The sequence below is a fragment of the Balaenoptera physalus genome (assembly GCF_965194825.1).
Source record: "Balaenoptera physalus genome assembly, chromosome: 13".
NCBI lineage: Eukaryota > Metazoa > Chordata > Mammalia > Artiodactyla > Balaenopteridae > Balaenoptera > Balaenoptera physalus.
In genome coordinates, this window is record NC_138892.1 from 53,111,304 (window position 1) to 53,132,961 (window position 21,658).

At 39.5% G+C, this 21,658-nt stretch overlaps 1 protein-coding gene across 1 annotated transcript in view; it reads left to right on the top strand.

Moving 5' to 3' along the window:
- Positions 1-21,658, top strand: part of LOC309641319 (uncharacterized protein C12orf56 homolog) — a gene marked incomplete at its 5' end in the record, with an annotated part of 77,669 nt that overhangs the window by 2,997 nt on the left and 53,014 nt on the right. Inside the window, 1 exon segment of the mRNA XM_082421167.1 lies at positions 21,469-21,541. Within this exon segment, the coding sequence (XP_082277293.1) occupies positions 21,469-21,541 (73 nt within the window).

Here is a 21,658-nt window from a genome sequence, read left to right on the forward strand (position 1 = left end):
GGGCCCCTACCCTTCTTGTTCCACATTTGGCCAGATTTCTCCACATAGTTCATGTCTCATATTCCAGTTACACTTAGGATAAAATTTGCAAATACACAGATAAAATTCTGTTCTCTCCCCTAAGGAAAAAAAATTGAAAGAACAGCAACAAGACGTTAGACCCAGAGTATAGAAGTGAGATTTCTGTTCTAGCAAAGACAAGCTTCACGTGCACTTGGAGGTCTCAGTAGGTGATTTGTTTTTGTTTTTTCAAAACAAATTAATGTCAGTTTTATTTAAATAATTTTATGTAAGTTTTTTAATCATTTATATTTAAAAATTAATTAATTATTTTAAAAGTTGATATATAATTGACTTACAACACTATGTTAGTTTCCGGCGTACAACATAGTGGTTTGATATTTCTATACATTACAAAATGATCACCACTCAGTAGGTGTTTGATATGGTTCATATCCTAAAAGAAAGGGTTTCCAAGGTTGGGCAGAGCTTTTGTGAAAGGCAGATGTTTTCTTTCAAAGTTACTTTTGAAAGCTCTAGAGTTCTGCCCTTGTCGTGTGCATCACAATACTATTCTTTAAGCCCTTCTAAGATTGGACACATTTTTCAAGTGTGAGAACCGACTGTCCTGAACAGTGATTTCCTATGGATTCACTCTCCTTCAATGCCATCCCATCACCTACAAAGAAAAAGAACCTGTCAACTTCAGCAGCCCTTGTCTCTACTTCTTGCCTTTCTTTGTCCTTGTCCTTTCACCACTTTCCTCAGTGAATATCTCCTCTCCAGCCATCCAGGGGTCCATGTGGCTTCTTGAATAGGCAGCAAATGCACCTTTATAGCCGGGCCTGTTTGCTTGCAGTGTTTGCTTCCTCCTCCTTCAAGGATGTTCAGAACATCATATCTATAATCTTCCTCCTTCTCTTTCTCCTTTTAAAAATGTAAAAAATATTCTCGGCTCGGACAGAAACAGGTCACAAGCTGTGCCGAAGGGGCCACTGTAGTTTGCTAACGGATTCCTGCTTTCCCCTTTCCATATTCAGATCCTACACAGTTTCCAGGCTAAGCCCAAGTTGTTCTTTCTCCAAATCACTTTTTCTTGACTGAGCCCATGAGAGCAGGTCTTTTGGTCTGTTTTGTTCATTGCTCTATCTGGTTCCTAGAATACTGCCTGATACAAGTGAGATGGCCAATAAATATTTGTTAAATATTCAACATAATCTGTCTCTTTGTTTCTCAGTTTATTATCTGCAATATACATCGGGGCATTTAGTAATACATTTTTATTCAGCTTTTGCTTTCTACCTGTGTGGATTTGGTCAAGTTATTCAACCTCTACTTTGTGCCTCCATTTCTTCATCTGTGAAATGGAGATAACAGCACCTTCCTTATAGAGCTGTTGGGAGGATTAACTTCATTAATAGATGAAACACAGTTAAAATAGTACTTGGCACATGGGTAGAGCTACATACATGTTTCATTATTATCAATAACCTTTATTCACATATATTAAGTCAACTAAGGTTCATGAATCTGTAAGATTGATATTATCTCTTTAGGAGATTTAGTAAATTTGGGAAAAAAATAACTAGTTTTTGAGCATTGATTATGTATTAGGTGTTTTATTTATTTATTTAGGCTGCGCCAGGTCTTATTTGCGGCATGAAGACTCTTAGTTGAGGCACGCATGCGGGATCTAGTTGGCCCACCAGGGATTGAACCCAGGCCCCCTGCGTTGGCAGCGTGGAGTCTTACCCACTGGGCCACCAGGGAAGTCCCTATAATATTAGGTGTTTTAAAATCTCATTTATTCTTTTTGAAAATTTGTGCACTGGGTTTGTCAAGTTTAGTATGTTCAAAAACAGAATTCCTGATCTCCACCCCCAAACGTGTTCCTCTCTTAGCTTTTCCTATTTTAGGAAGTAACATCATCTTCCATTATCTTCAGTTCTTTCTTTCACTCTCCTCATCCTACACATCAGTATGTCCTCTTGACTTGTGTAGAAGAGGAAAACGTTTTTCTCAGCCCTCTTAGGGACCCTGGCTAGGTCTGAAAATTTTATATGACATGGGAGCCTTTATAAGGAAATGAAATCTCAAAGAAGAAACAGTTAAACCTATGTGTGTTTAGTACTAGGTCTGATGAAGAATGGAGAGTCATAGAAAAATGTGATAGTTCAAAAAAGTTCAAAAAAGTTAAGGGTAATAGACTGGGGAAATTCTAGAAAGGCCTGCTTGTTTGGATTCGTCTTGGCATCCCTGTCTTGGAGATAAGGATGTTCCTTTCCTCTGGGTATAGGGAGGGCACCTCTCCCGTGAGGGCCTTAAGACCTGATTCAGGGGAGGAGGGCTGGGGAAGGTCAGAAGGACTTTCCTGCATCTGTGTTTTCTTGAATTCCTTCAGCTCAAAGTATTCAGTATGCCAAGGCACCATATTTTGGGGTAGTGTGTTCTGAACCCCGTCACTTGCCTTCCAAAATATATCTAACTATGACCTTTCCCATTTTTCTTATTCCTTTTTCTAGCACCACTTGTCCAGTCCCTTATCTAGACTACTGAAATTGCCTCCAAATTGATTCCTCTCCACATAGCAGTTGGGATGATCCTTTTAAATAATAATTATAAATTAAATTATATCACTCTTCTGTTTCAAAGTCTGCATGAACTTGCAAACTCCTTATTGCCTATAGGAGCTTCCATGGTTTGACCCCTCCATCTCTGACTTACCTCCTACCACTCTTCCCAGAGCTCTTTCTGCTCTTCTTCCTGCCTCAGGGCCTTTGCACCTGCCATCCTATCTGGAACACTTTTCCTCAGCTCTTCAGAGGGTTGATTCCTTCTTGTCAGTCATGTTTCTGAATTCAGCATCACTTCCACAGGGATGCCTTCTGTGTTCACCCGATCTAAAGTACCATTCCCCCAACACACTTAGCACGTCTCTTTGTTTCAAAGCACTTGCCACTATTTGCAGTATAAGATGAACGTGTTTAGTGATTTATTATTATCTATGTCCCATAGTAAATATAGGCTCCATGACAGCAGGACCTTGTTTGTCTTTTCATCCCTGTATCACTGTGCGTTATATTCCCTGACACATAGCAGATAGTCAATAACTACTTGTAAAATTGGAAGAATGAATAAGTGAATAAATGGATGCTCAGATCCAGCATACAGTTTACCTCTTAGAAAGGGACATGATATTTCCTTATTTCCAAATATTGAGGGACTTGGGAGACTGACAACTCATCACACTGGCCAGAGTTACATAGCCAGTTAGTGGCAGAGTCAATAGTAAATTCTCACGGATCTCCTGCTGCTCAGGTTCAGCTCTCTTAATGCTTCTTTTGTGTTTGTATGGGATGATCCCTGTGGTGTTTATCTGTGTCATGCATTTTGAGAGATAGTGAGAGTTATATGAGACCATGTTATGGATACTTCTTTTTATCTTGAGCTTTTTTTCCCTCTATTTTGACTCATTTGTTGCATTTCAAAGATCTCACTGTGGGAGGAAGAAAGAAGTGGTAAACTCTTTATCAGTCATTGTGGCTGTTTCTTTTTTTTTTTTTAATTTTTTTAAAAATTAATTAATTTTATTTATTTTTGGCTGCATTGGGTCTTCATTGCTGCGAGCGGGCTTTCTCTAGTTGCGGTGAGCAGGGGCTACTTCTTGTTGTGGTGCACAGGCTTCTCATTGTGGTGGCTTCTCTTGTTGCAGAGCCTGGGCTCTAGGTGTGCGGGCTTCAGTAGTTGTGGCATGTGGGCTCAGTAGCTGCAGCATGCAGGCTCAGTAGTTGTGGCTCGCGGGCTCTAGAGCACAGGCTCAGTAGCTGTGGCGCACGGGCTTAGTTGATCTGTGGCTTGTGGGATCTTCCCGGACCAGGGCTTGAACCCATGTCCCCTGCATCGGCAGGCGGATTCTTAACCACTGCGCCACCAGGGAAGTCCCGCGGCTGTTTCTTAATAGTTTGTTTGCATAGAGCATTTTGGGTATTGCATTCAAGTCTTGAGAAACTTCAGGAGGGCAGGCATTTTGTCAGTTTGATTCACTGCTGTATCCCTAGTGACTGGAATGATATTGTATTGGTCAGAATAGCTTAAATTAAGCTGCACTAAGAAATCACTTCAATGCCTCAGGGCTTTAACACAGCATAGAGTCTATGTCTCAGCTACCTGTCCCTGGTGGATTAGCAAGGACTGTTCATTTTAGTCACAAGATATGTGATACTTAGTTACACATCTTAGTATCAGAGGCTTCATTTCACCACATGCTGCTTAATCACCATGGCAGGGAGAAATTGACTCTGCAAATTATGTACTGGGTTTTAATCTTCTACCCAGAGGCATGTCACTACTTCTCACATTTCACTAGCCAGAGTCAGGCACATGGCCATGCCTAACTCAACAGGGAGCAGGAGAATGTGATCCTACCATGTGTGCATTCCATGTGTCTGGGAGAGAGGATAGGAATATTTGTGAATAGCTTTAATGCCTACCTCAAATTGCTGACATTTTATTGAGTGCTTACTATATGCTACCCAGCTGCTGTTCTAAGTGCTTAATGTGGAACTTCTTTATCCTTCAACAACCCCAGAAAATACTGTTAGCTCAGTTTTACAGATAAGGAACCTGAAATACAGAGAATGTAAGCAATTTGCCCAAGGTCTTCCATTAAGTGACAGAACCAGAATTTGAACCCAAGTAGTGTGGCTCCAGAGTCAGTGCTCTTAATCTCTAGGCTACAGCTGATTTGATACATAGTAGATCATTTAAAAAAAAAAAGTTTTCATTGACTGGATCTCCAGAAGACCGTATGCTTTTTGAAAACAGAAACTCCATCTTATGTTTTGTATGTTTCAATTTTGTGCTTTGCAGTAGGAACTCAAAAATACCCATTATGAATTGAACTGAATAAATTAGAAACTAGATAATCAAGTGCCGAAAGCTTAAGGCTCTTTTTTTCTCTGAAATTAAAAGCTGGTAGAAGAAATCTGAATGAAGACTATGAAATCAAGACTAAGAGATAAGGTAAATATGGGATTATTCACAAAATATTGGAAAATAAGAAATAAGAGGCTGCCCCACCCTGCATTTTGAAAGTAGTATTTTAATGTAAGTAAGAGAAATTGGTACCAGTTGCAAATATAAATATGGTCAAAAATGATGTAGATTCATTCATAAGTGATATATTACTCTTAGAGATTTAATCAAAGAAATTAGGGATATTTTCAGATAAAGCCTTATTCATTTAATAACAAAAAAGAGCATTCACTTCTCTCCCCAAATGCCTTTTGCTGCCCCCATCAGAGACAAATGCCAGACTAAGTGAACCATGAATCTGTCTCAGTATTGCATTACTGAAGTTCTCATGAACCATCAAATGTCGTGAATTATAATAGATATCTATTGGGCATGTACTGTGTGCCTGTCTTGGGCCAGACACTTTACGTGGATTATCTCATTTCATTTTACTGATTCTTTAGGGAAGGTGATGTTCTCTTTCTTTCAGAGAAGAGAAAACTGAGGCAGAGAAAAGGTAAATACTTGTACAAGGTCACATAATCTGAAAACACCTGAGCTGGAATGTAAATTTAGGCCTTTGGATATGAGAGCCAGCATTCTTTAACCACTACGCACGTAGTAACAACTGGCCTTCTGCAAATTCATGGTATTTCTTGAGAAGTCTTCTGGTTTTGCAATAAGGACACCAAAGTTACCTCAGTATGCGCATTCCATGGTTTCTGGGCATCGGTTGTCAGGAAGGAGGGGATGAAGTTATAAACAAAACACCTTTTTCATTCTCCCACTCCACCTCTCTATTCAGGATTGCTGTCCTTCATAGCTGAGACTGGTGTCATTGTTGTTGCTGATGAGGTTCAAGGACAGGTTTGGCTGTAAAGACCCAGTTGGGATGTAGCATCCTCTTCACAGAGCCAAGACTTGAAAAGTTTTTTTTTTTTCTTTCAGTCTTTCTGAGCTGTGGCTGTTGGTCCTGAGGCAAAGATTTTTCAAGCCTAAAACACTGAAATAATCTAGGGAGCCTCCAATATTATGATGGGGCAGTCCCCAATTCTGCAAACTGGTCATTCCTTTTGGAATATGTGGGTGGATCATTCAGGCCAGCAATATTCATACGTTCCAAAAATAGCTCATCTACTCAGACTCCCTTAGGGATTGGAATGCTAAAGCCCAGGTAGAGTACAATGGGAAAAAAACACCTGGTGGAGACAGCAGTGAGTTTTTAAATTATGACAGTGGAAGGATCTGCCAAATGCTAAATGTAAAAATAGCTTCTACATAGGAGTAAGCTTAAGTACAGTGTGACGAAGGTAATTGCTAATGGGGTTTAACTTGAGGGAAATTCATTGACGATATCTCCATATATTGTTTGGCCACTTCATCAGTAGATTAAATCTTTTGGGCTGGCCATTGGTCCTCCTTCAGATTCTCTCTGAAATACTCTTGGTACAGGTAATTCATTACATTGCAATTTGAGTAAATTAATTTTTTACTTGCTTTCCTCCCTTTGTGGGAGACTGTAGAGTTAGAGTTTGCTGTGCAGAGGAAGTTAGGTCCTGAAAGGACCATGGGAGTTGAAAAATGTCTCACAATTTGGCTCTGTTGGGGCCTTACTTCCACTACCTAATGTCCCATTAAGTAAAATGATCTCCAAAGTGGCCACGTTCATGATGTCTGCCGTCAGTTTTTCCCTTTTCATTTTTTTTCTGGTTTATGTTTTTCTCCTTTCTACGCTATACTTCTGTTGAATGGATGTTAGATTTTATATGGAGCATTCTACCAGTGTTTTGAATTACCAGGGACTACAAATGTATAAATGAATAAAAAATGGTACCTGCTTTTGAGTAACTCCTAATTTAGAGAGGAAGGCAAGCAGATGGGAAAGAAGAAAAAATATATGCAGATAATTATAATGGAATGTGAAAATAGATATAATAAACAGAATATTGTGGGACAAGAGGAAGGACATATTCTATTGGGTGGATGAATAAGTAAAGGTTCACCAAGGAAGTTACTTTTGAGCTTGGTCTTAAAGGAAGAATACAAGTTTCTAGGCAGAAAAATAGGGCAAGTGTTTTCAAAAAGGAGGAAATAGCATGTGCTTGATCAGCTTTCTATAATATGTCTAAACCCAAATCAGGAGAACCAAGTACAGCCTGTTTTTGTTTTGTTTTGCTTTTAAAGCATGATTTTTAAAAATTTATTATTTATTTGGTTGCACCAGGTCTTAGTTGTAGCAGGTGGGCTTCTTAGTTGCGGCTCACGGGCTCCTTAGTTGTGGCACGCGGCCTCCTTAGTTGCAGCATGCATGTGGGATCTAGTTCCCCGACCAGGGATCGAACCCGGACCCCCTGCATTGGGAGCATGGAGTCTTATCTACCGTACCACCAGGCAAGTCCCAAGTAGAGCCTGTTTTAGTGAAGGCCACATAGCTTTTCTGTTTCCAGCTGTCTTTTACAGATAGTTTCTTCAAACTAGGATCCAATCAAGAATCACACACTGCATATGGTTGTCATCTCTCTCTTGTGTTAACTTTTTCATATGGAAAAATTCTAGCATAAAGAAACTAGAATGAAGAACTGCATTTAATATGTCGTGTAGCTCTGCTAGTACCAGTACCTTTTACAAGGTATAGATTCTTTGTGATATAGATACTGAATTCTTTTTTTTTTTTTTTGTCTTTTATTTTATTTTATTTTATTTATTTATTTATTTATTTATTATTTATGGCTGTGTTGGGTCTTCGTTTCTGTGCGAGGGCTTTCTCTAGTTGTGGCAAGTGGGGGCCACTCTTCATCGCGTTGTGCGGGCCTCTCATTATCGTGGCCTCTCTTGTTGCGGAGCACAGGCTCCAGACGCGCAGGCTCAGTAATTGTGGCTCACGGTCCTAGTTGCTCCGCGGCATATGGGATCTTCCCAGACCAGGGCTCGAACCCGTGCCCCTGCATTGGCAGGCAGACTCTCAACCACTGCGCCACCAGGGAAGCCCTAGATACTGAATTCTTTAAAGGAATGTTCTTAATAAAATGCCTAGGTAAATTACATATTTATATAAGTATACTCTCCTCCTACAAAATAGGACTCTGCAGATGCTCTTTGCCTGCATCTTTGCAAAGAAGCCCATGTGGGTCTTTCTGATCATGTAAATACATTTCCTGAAGTATAGTCAGTATAATATATGTATTCAAGCTGAGAGAGACCTTAAATCAATTTCACATTCCTCATTTTACACTTGAGGAAATCACAGCCAAAAGAGATTAAGTAACTTGACCAAAGCCACACTGCTAGTTAATAGTGGAGGCCACATTAGAAATCACATCTCTTTACTGCTAGTTCATAGTGTTTCCCCAACATTCCAAATTTCTGTCAAGGTGTTGACTGATTGCCTAGTTTGGTCATGATGTACTTAATAATTAGGGCACAGAACAATGAATTGGTTCATAAGAACTTAATTAGAATAATTCATATTAGTTAATTAGATTGCTGCTTGCCTGATGGCTTTCCTTTAGGACACCTTAGTACCTTCCACTTAGAAATCTGATTTCCAAGTGATTTTAATTCTGATCTTTGTACATGAGTTTGCATTAAGTTCACTTTTTTTTATTAAAAGTTTTTATTTCTTATTTATTTTTTATTTTTGGCTGCATTGGGTCTTCGTTGCTGTGTGTGGGCTTTCTCTAGTTGTGGCGAGCGGGGGCTGCTCTTCCTTGAGGTGCATGGGCTCTAGGCGCACAGGCTTCAGTAATTGTGGCACGTGGGCTTAGTAGTTGTGGCTTGCAGGCTCTAGCGCACAGGCTCGGTAGTTGTGGCGCACGGGCTTAGTTGCTCCGCGGCATGTGGGATCTTCCCGGACCAGGGCTCGAACCCATGTCCCCTGCATTGGCAGGTGGATTCTTAACTACTGCGCCACCAGGGAAGCCCTGAGTTCACTTTTTAGGCTTTCTTAGTCTAAGGTTCTCTTTCATGTTCCAATCCCTCTTTGGTGTCAGGCCTTTGATAGGAACTCTGTAGGTGGACGATTCATGAAAATGCATAAGAAACGAGAGCCACCTATTTGTCTCCTAAAGTAAAGGAAATAAAAGCAAAAAATAAACAAATGGGGTATAATTCAACTTAAAAGCTTTTGCACAGCAAAGGAAACCATCGACAAAATGAAGACAACCTACTGAATGGGAGAAAATATTTGCAAGTGATATAACTGATAAAGGATTAATATCCAACATATGTAAACAGCTCATACAACTCAACATCAAACAAACAAACAAACAAACAACCTCGTTAAAAAATGGGCAGAAGAACTGAATAGGCATTTTTCCAAAGAGGACATGCAGGTGGCCAACAGGCACATGAAAAGATGCTCAACATCACTAATCAACAGGGAAATGCAAATCGAAACCATAATGAGATATCACCTCACACCCATCAGAATGACCATCATTAAAAAGAGCACAAATAACAAATGTTGGTGAGGATGTGGAGAAAAGGGGACCTTTGTACACTGTTGGTGGGAATGTGAATTGGTGCAGCCACTGTGGAAAACTGTATGGAGGTGTCTCAAAAAGCTAAAAATAAAACTACCATATGACCCAGCAATTCCACTCCTGGGTATATATCTGAAAAAACAAAACAAAAACACTAATTTGAAAAGATACATGCACCCTAATGTTCATAGCAGCATTATTTACAATTGCCAAGATATGGAAGCAATGTAAGTGTCCATCAACTGATGAATGGATAAAGAATGTGTAATATATGTATGTATATATATATACACATATATATACATACCACCTGTGAGGTAATGACACCGCTAGTGTCATTACCTCACTAGTGGTTACCAGTGAGGAGAGAGAAGGAGGGAGGGGCGATATAAGGGTAGGGGATTAAGAGGTACAAACTATTAGGTATAAAATAAGCTACAAGGATACATTGTACAACATGGGGAATATAGCCAGTATTTTTAAATAACTATAAATGGAGTATAACCTTTAAAAGTTGTGAATCACTATGTTGTACACCTGAAACTTATATAATATTGTACAACAACTATACTTCAATTTGAAAGAAAGAAAAAAGAAATGAGAGCCACCTGAGCAAAATGGGTCCATTCAGTAATTAGGAAATTTGGAATTTTTGAGGTTTCTGTTACTTTTGTTATCATAGTAGTAATGTTTGTATAGCAGTCTTTCTCCTTAAACATTGTCCCACAATAAGAATACAAAATACAAAAACACAAAAATCTACCTCATCATAACATTGCACTCTCATAATAGAAGCAATTTTATTTTTAGACCCACAGTATGTTTATTGGTATATGTATGTTTTATACTTTGTCAGCCAATGGTCTTATGCTTGGGTATGGTTGTCCAACTGTGTAGGGGGTCCTCGAGACAGTTCATAGAAGGACTCACAAGATTCAGAAATGGTTTATTACAGTGAAAGGATACAGATTAAATTCAGCAAAGGGAAAAGGTGTGTGGGATGAAATTTAGGAGAAACCAGGTGCAAGCTTCCAGGTGTCCTCTCGCAGTGGAGTGGCATGGATATGTTTGACTGTGTTACAACACGTGTAAAGTGTTACCAACAAGGGAAGCTCACCTGAGCCTTGGTGTCCAGAGTTTTTATGCGGGTCAGTCATGTAGGTGTGCAGGACCTGCATGAGTGACTTCAGCTACTCAGACTGTAGCCACCCCTTTTATCTCCTTACTCTCAGCTCTGGTAAAATCTTATGTTTACTATAAATTATGTTGTCAGAATAGATTTATCTAATCAAACGGGTACATCATGACTCAAGGTCTCAGGCATATACAAACACTCTTAGCAGGCAGAATATTCCAAGACTCAGAGGTTAACTCCTAGGGTCAGGCCAGTCCTGAAGATAGGCCTTTCTTCCAAGATGCAAGGTATGAGCAACTCAGACCTGTTGAGTTAACCCTTTCCTGCACACCTACCCACTCTTAACTTCACAGATTGAGAGAAGGTGTAGCTGGTTGGTGAGCCAGCGTGGTTTCTTTCTTTCCCTTCACACAGGTAGTGAAACTGAGAGGACCCTGTTGGGCTCCTGGGCACAGAAGCCTTTCAAACAGCTGCTAATCAGGGAAGGGAGGGGATGCAGAGACAAGGAAGGAGCAGCCAAGAAACATTATGGCAGCCTTGGGGCAAGGTCCTGGTTCCACCTCAAGGGATACACGTAACAATTTCTTTGAGCTCTTTACAGAACTAAAACCCCCAACAAATGGAAGATGTTAGCGTTCTTCATTCCAGAGAAGACTAACTGAGGCCAGATTAAAAGAACCAGAGAAGCTCATTAGGAGACCACATGAGGCCACATGAAAGGAGTGCAGGCCCTGCACACACCCTGATGCTTATTAACAACCCTGCCCTTGAACCACTGCTATAAAACTCCTCACCAAATCCTCCCGGGTTGGGACACACCGATTTTGAGGGGCATGAGCCCGCTGTGTCCTCCTTTGCCTGGCAAAGCAGTAAAGCTATTCTTTTCTACTTCACTGAAAACTCTGTTTCCGAGATTCGATTCGGCACCAGTGCACAGAGGCCGAGATTTCGGCATCAGTAATATGGGTTTTTTTTTTTTTAGGTTTTTCCCAAGACCCAACTTTTACTGGGAGAATAGCAGTTGGTGCTATTGGACATGGTTGGAACACTTGGCTCCAAATTAGCAGTGATGGGGGTTGTATAGTCAGCACCTTTTTCAGAGGCAAAGGAAGTCAGGTCACATATCAGGAAGCACTACAACTTATGAATTGTCTTAGAATTTTAATAATATTGACTGGGAGGGAGAACTTAGGAGACTATTTACAAATAACTCCAACTTGTCAACCTCAGTTTCTAGTGAGAAAAGACTGACAGCTAAAGTTAACATTTATATTAGTGGAGCAGTGTAAGTCCACCACTGGGTCAATAATAATTTAATACAATTATATTTAAACGGGGTGATTTATCAAGTATATATAAATAGTATGATTTAATTATTTTATAAGAGCTTTTATGTCAGCAAGTCATAGGGAAAAAATCTGTCGTGTCCTGATTTGGAGTTCTAAAATTATTTTCATGTAGATATTCTGCAGATATTATTACCTGTGCTAGAAGGTAGCTGGTAAAAGCAAATCTTTCAACCTTGAAAAATGGCCCTAAAAATATAAATTCAATGCTATATGAAACAATAGATAATCTTATTTCCAACCTAAATAAGCTAAGGGTTAGTTTACAAACTAGAATTTGTCACAATATTTAAAGCTTATTTGAAGACGTAGTTAGAAAATTTTAAACAAAGGTAGTTCTATAGGACCATTACATTTCCTTCCTTCCTCCCTTCCTCCCTCCCTCCCTTCCTTCCTCCCTCCCTCCCTTCCTTCCTTCTTCCCTCCCTCCCTTCCTTCCTTTCCTTCCTTCCTTCCTTCCTCCTTCCCCTTCCTCTTCTCCTTCCCCTCTGTCCCTCCCTCTCTCTTTTCTGTCTCTCTCTCTCTCTGCTTTGAGCTAAAACAGACGACTTGGCTTTTGAATTTCCTAAAGATGTCTCTGATGTTCTTATGTAAATGCAAAACATTTTTTTTCAGATAACACCAAGTCTAAAATAAATTGCTAACAAGGGATTGAATTCAGCTATATCCCTTTTAAGAGCTTTCTTTTCCTCCTTCAGGTACTGACAGCATATTCTTTGGACTAAGTAAGTGTCCTTGCCCTGTACACTGCTGCCAGTGAAGAGGCTTTCTAGTCAGAAAACTCTTCCCCCTGCCCCTCCATGGATGAGTAAATTAGCCTTCCTTGGCTCCTGGGTGGTCCTCTCATGCTTCGCAAACATGCTGTGGGTCTTTACAAAAAGATTTTGATTAATTTTTTTATTTTTAAAAGCAAAAGAGAAAAAGAGAGAGACCACCTTCCTTTCTCTAACACTTTGTCCTTGTAATTCAAGTCCAAGTGAATTAACTGTTTATGTCAGAGTTTTGCTCTATCTACAGTTTTGTAGCTATGGGATTTCCAACTGAGATTATGATTGTTAGATGAACCAATAACAGAGAAGGGGGGGGTGAAAGGTGACAGATCATTTTGGCACTACCACTCTTCATAGCTACTGTCCATTTATCACATCTGTCATCGTCCCCCCCTTTCTCAGACACAGATGTATCCCCTTAGTTGTGTGACAGTCATCAGTGTAATCATCTACCACCTCCCTTCTCATGATGGGGGCCTCATGATGTGCATAAAAATGGCTTTTGAAAAGTGAGGTTGGGACTTCCCTGGTGGCACAGTGGTTAAGAATCCACCTGCCAATGCAGGGGACACGGGTTCAAGCCTGGTCCAGGAAGATCCCACATGCCACAGAGCAACTAAGCCCGTGACCCACAACTACTGAGCCCGTGTGCCACAACTACTGAAGTCTGTGCACCTAGAGCCCGTGCTTGGCAACAAGAGAAGCCACTGCAATGAGAGGCCTGCGCACCACAACGAAGAGTAGCCCCCGCTTGCTGCAACTAGAGAAAGCCCGCGTGCAGCAATGAAGACCCAATAATTTATTTATTTATTTATAAATAAATAAATAAATACATTCATAAAAATAAATAAATAAATAAAAGTGAGGTTGCTGTAAACTGTCTTCATGAGTCATATTAGATGTTGTCCTTACTGCCCCTGCTCCCTTAGCTCTTTGGTGACAAATTTTTAGGGAAGAATGCACACATTTGTGTTTTATGACTATGAGATGCCAGACTACCAGTTGAAATATTTTTTTAAAAAATCAGCAAACAAGATGATTCTTACAATTAAAATAAATAAAAATAAATTATATACATGTAATTCCATCATTCAGAGATAACCACAGTTAACCACACACCCAAGAAAATTTGGTGTACAACATTACAAACTGTTCTATGAATTAACACACATGGAACCATACTCCACATACTGTTTTGTAATCTGTTAATTTTAGTTTCCAGCATATCATGGACATTTTCTCAGGCCAATGAATACAGAAAAAATGTACATGACTGCTTTGTATAGATGCCACCTTAGTGTATTTAAGCAAGATATTATGTTCTAGAATGACAGAGCTAACCAAATTCGATGATTACAGCAACTAAAAAAGAGGCCTGGCTTACTTCCTTCCAAATGAAGGAATTAGCATAACTTGACTGAAACTCTGACACAATAATGAATCTAGCTGCTGGATTACTATTTGGATTCCAGCTTTGTTTTTATTTTTTAATCAATCAATTAATTTATTTATTTTTATTTATTTATTTGGTTACGCCAGGTCTTAGCTGCAGCAGGCAGGCTCCTTAGTTGCGGCTGCCCAGCTCCTTAATTGCGGGTTCCTTAGTTGTGGCTCATGGGCTCATTAGTTGCGGCTTGTGGGCTCCTTAGTTGTGGCACGTGGGCTCCTTAGCTGTGGCATACGAACTCTTAGTTGCCAGCCTTGTTTTTTATTTTTTTTTTAAAAGTGGATTTTTTTTTTATTAATTAATTTTATTTTTGGCTGTGTTGGGTCTTCGTTTCTGTGCGAGGGCTTTCTCTAGTTGTGGCAAGTGGGGGCCACTCTTCATCGCGGTGCGCGGGCCCTCTCACTATCGTGGCCTCTCTTGTTGCGGAGCACAGGCTCCAGACGCACAGGCTCAGTAGTTGTGGCTCACAGGCCTAGTTGCTCTGCGGCATGTGGGATCTTCCCAGACCAGGGCTCGAACCTGTGTCCCCTGCATTGGCAGGCAGATTCTCAACCACTGCGCCACCAGGGAAGCCCGCCAGCCTTGTTTTTAAAAGAAATTCTTCTTTGACAAAACCCCCACCTCTGACCACTAGTGGGGCTGTGCTCTTTTTTTTTTTTTTTAACAAATTTATTTATTTAATTAATTTATTTTTGGCTGTGTTGGATCTTTGTTGCTGTGTGCGGGCTTTCTCTAGTTGCGATGAGCAGGGGCTACTCTTTGTTGCAGTGTGCAGGCTTCTCATTATGGTGGCTTCTCTTGTTGCAGAGCATGGGCTCTAGGAGCGCAGGCTTCAGCAGTTGTGGCACGTGGGCTCAGTAGTTGTGGCTCATGGGCTCTAGAGCGCAGGCTCAGTAGTTGTGGCACACGGGCTTAGTTGTTCTTCGGCATGTGGGATCTTCCCAGACCAGGGCTGGGACCCGTGTCCCCTGCGTTGGCGGGCAGATTCTTAACCACTGCGCCACCAGGGAAGCCCTGTAGGGCTGTGCTCTTAAACCTTAGCTGTTTTTATAAAATTGGCTTTAGAGACAGACTACCTTGTTTTGTAATTCTAATTCCACCATTTATCTACTAGTTTTGTGAACTTAACTCTTTGAACCTTAGTTTTTTCGCTGCAAAATGGAGTTAATAATGACTATCTCATAGATATGTTACAAGTATTATTATATAAAATGCGTGCTGTGTTTCTGGTAATTATTATTCAAATTATTATACTTTGTCTCTCCCCAAAACTGCTAATAAGCAACTTGACTCAGAAATATTTACATATTTATTTGCATTCAGTCTCTACTTAAAGCATAATTTTCATCAGATTAATATTAAATACACTTGGAATCATAGTTAGACCGATGTCTTGAGGAACACTCCTTCTAAAGGTTCCAGAAGGATTAGAGAGCTAACTGTAAAAGAGAAAACCATAAAGGAAATATAAATTATAGGTGAATATTTATCAGATTTTAGGGTGCAGAAGGCATTTCTAAGCATAAATCAAGGGAAGAAATGAGGATAAAAGTTGATAGATTTACCACTTAGAAATTTTATGTTTCTATATGTTTTTAAAAAACACACAAAAAAGTTTTCTACAAATTACAGCATTGTAAAACATGTCAGAGACAATGAAAGGCATAGATAACTTGGATGGGTGGGCTACACCCATCAGAACACCTACTAATCATCTCCCCACCCACCTTTCAAAGTCTTTCACACTTTTTCCTGACAGTCTGTCCCACCCCCACCATCATAATAATCTCAAAGAAAAGATTATTCTTTTGTTTTTTTTTTTTGGCCAAGCCCCACAGCTTGCAGGATCTTAGTTCCCCTGACCAGGGATTGAACCCCGCCCCTGCAGTGAAAGTGCCGAGTCCTAACCATTAGACCACCAAGGAATTCCCGAGAAAAGATTATTCTTAATCACAAAATAAGATTCTTTACGCTGGCTGGATTATTTACATAGGTGTAACAAGAGTGTTAACTTACCAGATAGGCCTCCTTAAAAATACTTTGCAAATCCAGAGTACTGAACAACTATTGCTGCTGTAAATTTAACTTCTGTCTGGAAGTTTTTATAATGAATGCAGGTTAGACTTTTAAAAGCCTGTATTTGCTTTCCCAAAGTTAGGAAATCAAGCTTAAGAAACTCTACCAGGTTTCTCCTGTAGTACCTATAAAATTTGAGTGATTTTTGTGGTCCTGAAATTTCTTCTGGAGGGTCTTCCTGAGGTCCAGAAAATTTCTTGAGTTTTCTAGCCTGCCAGGGAGTGACCTTCCTAATACCTGTAAGGCTGGGACCCTGTAAGCTAGGTACCAGGCTAGTTTTCCTAGGAAGTCTTTGTCAGCGTTGGCTCCATTGAGTACAGCCAACTTTTGGCCCTTAAAATGGCATGCCATACCTGGTTAAATGAGCATCCTTCTTAAATATTACACCTCCCATAAGGCCTTGGTTTTACAATCAATGTGTCCATCTGGTTGTATCCTGGTAAAAAGGAAGGCAGATCCTTATTGAATCCCGTAAGAGTTTCTGAATTCTGGGGGAATCAGTGAAAATCTGATATTTAAATATTTTCAGTTTCCAAAAGCGAAATCTACTAAATTGTTATGAGTTTATTAAATAAATAAAATAAAATAAATTCATTTAATAAACTCCACTGATTATTATTTAAGAAGAAAAAGAGCTTCCTTTCATATCCAGAAAAACAGAACATTAAAACAACATTAATAATATTCCAAACAAATAATAAATGTAAAATTCCCCTCATCAGTTTCATTTTGTCCTAAAAGGTTAATTCTGGGACTTCCCTGGCAGTCCAGGGGTTAAGACTTCACCTTCCAATGCAGGGGGTGCGGGTTTGATCCCTGGTTGGGGAGCTAAGATCCCACATGCCTCGGGGCCAAAAAAACTGAAACATAAAACAGAAGCAGTACTGTAACAAATTCAGTAAAGATTTAAAAAATGGTCCACATCAAAAAAATTTTTTTAAAAAAACAACAAAAACAGGTTATTTCTTATTCTGATAGATAGTGGGTTAGGAATCCCATGAAGCCATCTACTTCTTGATGTAACAGAGTCCTGGAAATCCTGACTTAGTCCACTGGTGTGGTCTTGAGAGTTGTCTACGTAATGTCAGCTCGGCTTTGAAATGTTAATACTTTGAAGAATTATATGTCAATTATACCTCAATTTAAAAATATGTTAAAAAAATAGTTTGAAAAACCTGGTTCAATCCTTTTTCCAGGAGACTCTGAGACTGTCCTTCTTTGACGAAGACACAAACTCTGATCTTTAGCTTATAGTAGAACCCTCAAGCAAGTATCTCAGTAAAACGAAAACTATCTGTAGAAGACAGAGACTTAAAAAGCTGTGGTTAGTTTATCACTGAGACCTTTCAGATATGAAAGGTCTGATGAGGCAACTGACAGGAAAATCTGGATATCCCTATGGCATGCAAAACAAAGATAATAAAGCCATTCCAAAAAAATAGACAAAATGTCTCTAAGGATAGTGATGAAGCCTGTTTTCAAAGACATCAGATACAAGTTACATCTGATTTGTAAAAATGAATGAACATAGTTTTTATATAAAGTCTTGAATATAACATATAATACTGAGATACTATACTAACATAATATAATATAAAGAATATGCTAACTTTAAACCAAGGATAGCAAGTAAAGAGATACCTGTATTTTTTACAAACTGCACGGGTAAGACTGACATAACTCCCCAACAAAAATTTACAGTCTAAAAGGTGGTAAATTCAAATCAAAAGCAAGACCGTGGCTAAGTCAACATTTTGCAGAATATCTGAAATTATGACTGATGACACATATATTGCTGTTGCCTACTGTGATCAGGCCAAGCACCACCAAGACTGTGAAAAATACAAGCCTATCATGAACAGTAAGGGCATTAACAAATCTCTAGCAACTTCCCATAAAGCACAGAATTTCTGAAATATTTATACTATTTTACCGATACAAATTTAACCCAGGGAAGGCTAAGCACCTCTTCTGATTAGACAACTCTTCCCATAAAATTTACAGTAAGTAGTAAATAGATCAAATAAACCTAATTATTTAAAGCTCTTCTCTTTTTATAAGGTGAAAGAACAAATCTTTGTGATTTTTTTTTCAGGGGCCTGCTGGGAAATCTCAAAGATACTTCAGATGGAAAAGATAACCTGAAAGTTTTATATGTTTATTTACAATTAGGATCTGATTTGGGGAAAGCAAAAATCAAGAGATTATTAGAGGAGATTTGGAAGCTTGATTAAAAGAGGATCATAGGTTACCTATTTAGTCAAGGTGACAATAAAACACTTAAAAATAGATATAGAAAGTAACATGCTTGTAAAGGACCTCACTCATAAGCATGGAACCTTTGTAAAATGAGCACATTTATTAACATAATCAAAAAATATAGCCTCTCTATAGAATATAAAAATAAGCAAAGTGTATATGCTTAAACTTACGCTTTTTTTAAAAAAAATTTAATTTATTTTTGGCTGTGTTGGGTCTTTGTTGCTGTGCACGGGCTTTCTCTAGTTGAGGCAAGTGGGGGCTACTCTTCATGGCGGTACGCAAGCTTCTCATTGCAGTGGCTTCTCTTGTTGCTGAGCACGGGCTCTAGGTGCGCGAGCTTCAGTAGTTGCAGCACGTGGCCTCAGTAGTTGTGGCTGGAGGGCTCTAGAGTGCAGGTTCAGTAGTTGTAGTGCATGGGCTTAGTGCTCTGTGGCATGTGGGATCTTCCCGGCCCAGGGCTCGAATGGTGCAGGGATTTTCGAAAACAGGAAACTACCATTGTCCCAAGGAGTCATACATAGCACACATTAGAGGATGAAACACATTCCCCCTTTCCAGCAAGTCAGCAGTGATGTGATCTGATTCCTGTTCATCTCCAAGCTGCTTGTTCCCTGGGTTAGGTATTGCTCTGTGCATAGGATCCCAGTGGTTCACCTCCTGGACATTCTGTAATATGTAATTCTGAAGCAAGAGATAGGCTCAAACCTGTCTGAGCATCTATGTGACAATAGTCATTACTAGAATCCTTCATGTTAATAATGATGATGTCATGCCTACAGAAGCCGCTCACGTTAATTACTGAGTATTTAAATAAAGATAACTATTAGAACCGACTCCAAACCTCTTGAGTGAAAGCCTAGGGAATATTTGTCATATGGCAAAGGTGCTCACACTCCAATCAACTAGATCATCTTAACAGAGGAATCTCAAAATTGCAAATCATTTATAATAAAAATACTGAGTTTAATCACCACACTTTTAAGCAGGATTTCTAATTAGGCCCAACTTTTCTGGAGACACAGTGAAAAAGAGGCTTTTCTCTATAGTACACATGCGTACCTATATGGGCCACAGTTAGCACTTTGATATATGTCCTTTGAATTGTACCTTTTATGTTTAGATGAAGGGAATGGTTAGTAAACTCTAAATGAACAGTGTTGATGGGAGCAGAGTGACAGTGGTGAACTGTATCAGCAGTAAAAGCTCTGGAATGAATTGGGTTATTAGCCCCTTAGTTTCAGGTACATTCTAGAACAGGACTATTCAATAGAACTTTCTGCAATGATGGAATTGTTCTATATCTAGTCTAATTATGTCTAAACAGTAGCCATGTGGCCGCTGAGCGCTTGAGATGACTAGTGCTACTAACTGAATTTTAATTTAATTTAGTTTTTAATGTTAATAGCCACAGGTGGCTCATGGCTACCAACTTGATCACTGCAGCTCTAGAATCATGGAAAAGACCTTAAAGGCTTTAGTGGCATATTTTGAAACATTGGCATAAAGTGAAGTAGACTAATCCTCAAATCAGAATGAGACATAATAATTTAATGAAACATAAACTGAATCAAAGTTTCATATATGTGTACGTGTATGTATGTGTGTGTGTATGTCTATGATTTTTATTTTAAACCTAAAACCTAGACATTTTCAGAAACCAGTGATGTGGGGTAAAACTAAAACAACGAGGCACTGATGAGTCAGGTTTAGCAGATAACTTTTATCAATACCGAAGCTTGGTCTTCCCCACAGGAATAGGATTTGACAAACATAATCAGACCTCCTACAGTTGAGATAGCAGGCGCATTCTTTTTGGAGTGTTGCTTCTAAAAGTGTTCCTTAGCTGACCAGCACCACTGAGCATGCCATCAGACACACATTGTGCTGAACGGCTGAAGGACTTCCTAGCTGAGCTACTGAAGAGGAGTGAAGACTGCTGCATGCACATGAGAACACAGGGGCAGATCACTCTATTATCTGTATTCAGGCTCTCTTGTCATTATTGCCATTATAGCCCTGCCAGGTTCTGGTCATTGGCATCGAGGAGACCAGACATCCCACCAAGTGCTGAAACAGAAATCTAGCCATACTTCAGTTCTCAGTGGAGAACAGATGATCCTAAGTTTCTCCACCCCATTGTTACAAATTAAAATTTAAAGCTAACATAAAGAGAGGCAGGGACATTGACACTACAGTTGTTTTGTCACAACATTTTAGTGACCTCACGCAGAAAAAGAGAAAGTTCACGTTTGATTGTTGAACCTGGATGAAATCAGGTTTAAGAGATGACTTAAACCTGGGTACAGGCTGATCGTAGGTAATATCAGCTTCTTAATAAAGAAGTCCTGGACTTCCCTGGTGGTGCAGTGGTTAAGAATCCACCTGCCAATGCAAGGGACATGGGTTTGATCCCCGGTCTGGGAAGATCCCACATGCTGCAGAGCAAGTAAGCCCGTGCGCCACAACTACTGAGCCTGCACTCTAGAGCCCACAAGCCACAACTACTGAGCCCATATGCCACAACTACTGAAGCCCATGCACCTAGAGCCCGTGCTCTGCAACAAGAGAAGCCACTGCATTGAGAATCCTGCACACCGCAATGAGGAGTAGCCCCCGCTCGCTGCAACTAGAGAAAGCCCGCGCACAGCAACGAAGACCCAATGCAGCCAAACATAAATAATAAATAAATTTATCTTAAAAAAATCAAAATAAAGTCAAACATTTATTAAAAAAAAAAAAGAAAATCCTGAATTTGAGCATGTTTTAACATCAGAGCCAAAGTTCTTTTTGCCCATCATGTTGCCCAGTTTATAATTTTGAATTTGCAAGTTTTTGTGAGGATTTATAGAGTCATCAATTCAGTACAGTAACTCTATCTTCTTCATAAACTCAATCAAATCATGTAATTAATTACCAACTAACTTTTTTTTTTTTTAAGTCAAAGAAGAGAATAATGGCCCTGCCTTTTGGAGAGGCAAAAAGCCTAAAAGTTTGAATGAATCCCTTTTCAGGTGAGATTGTTGTTTTACGTTTTTAACTTGCTGTCCAAAACTTATTTTACGTTTCAATTGGTTTTTTTAAAAAAAATTTATTTTATTTATTTATTTATTTATGGCTGCTTTGGTTCT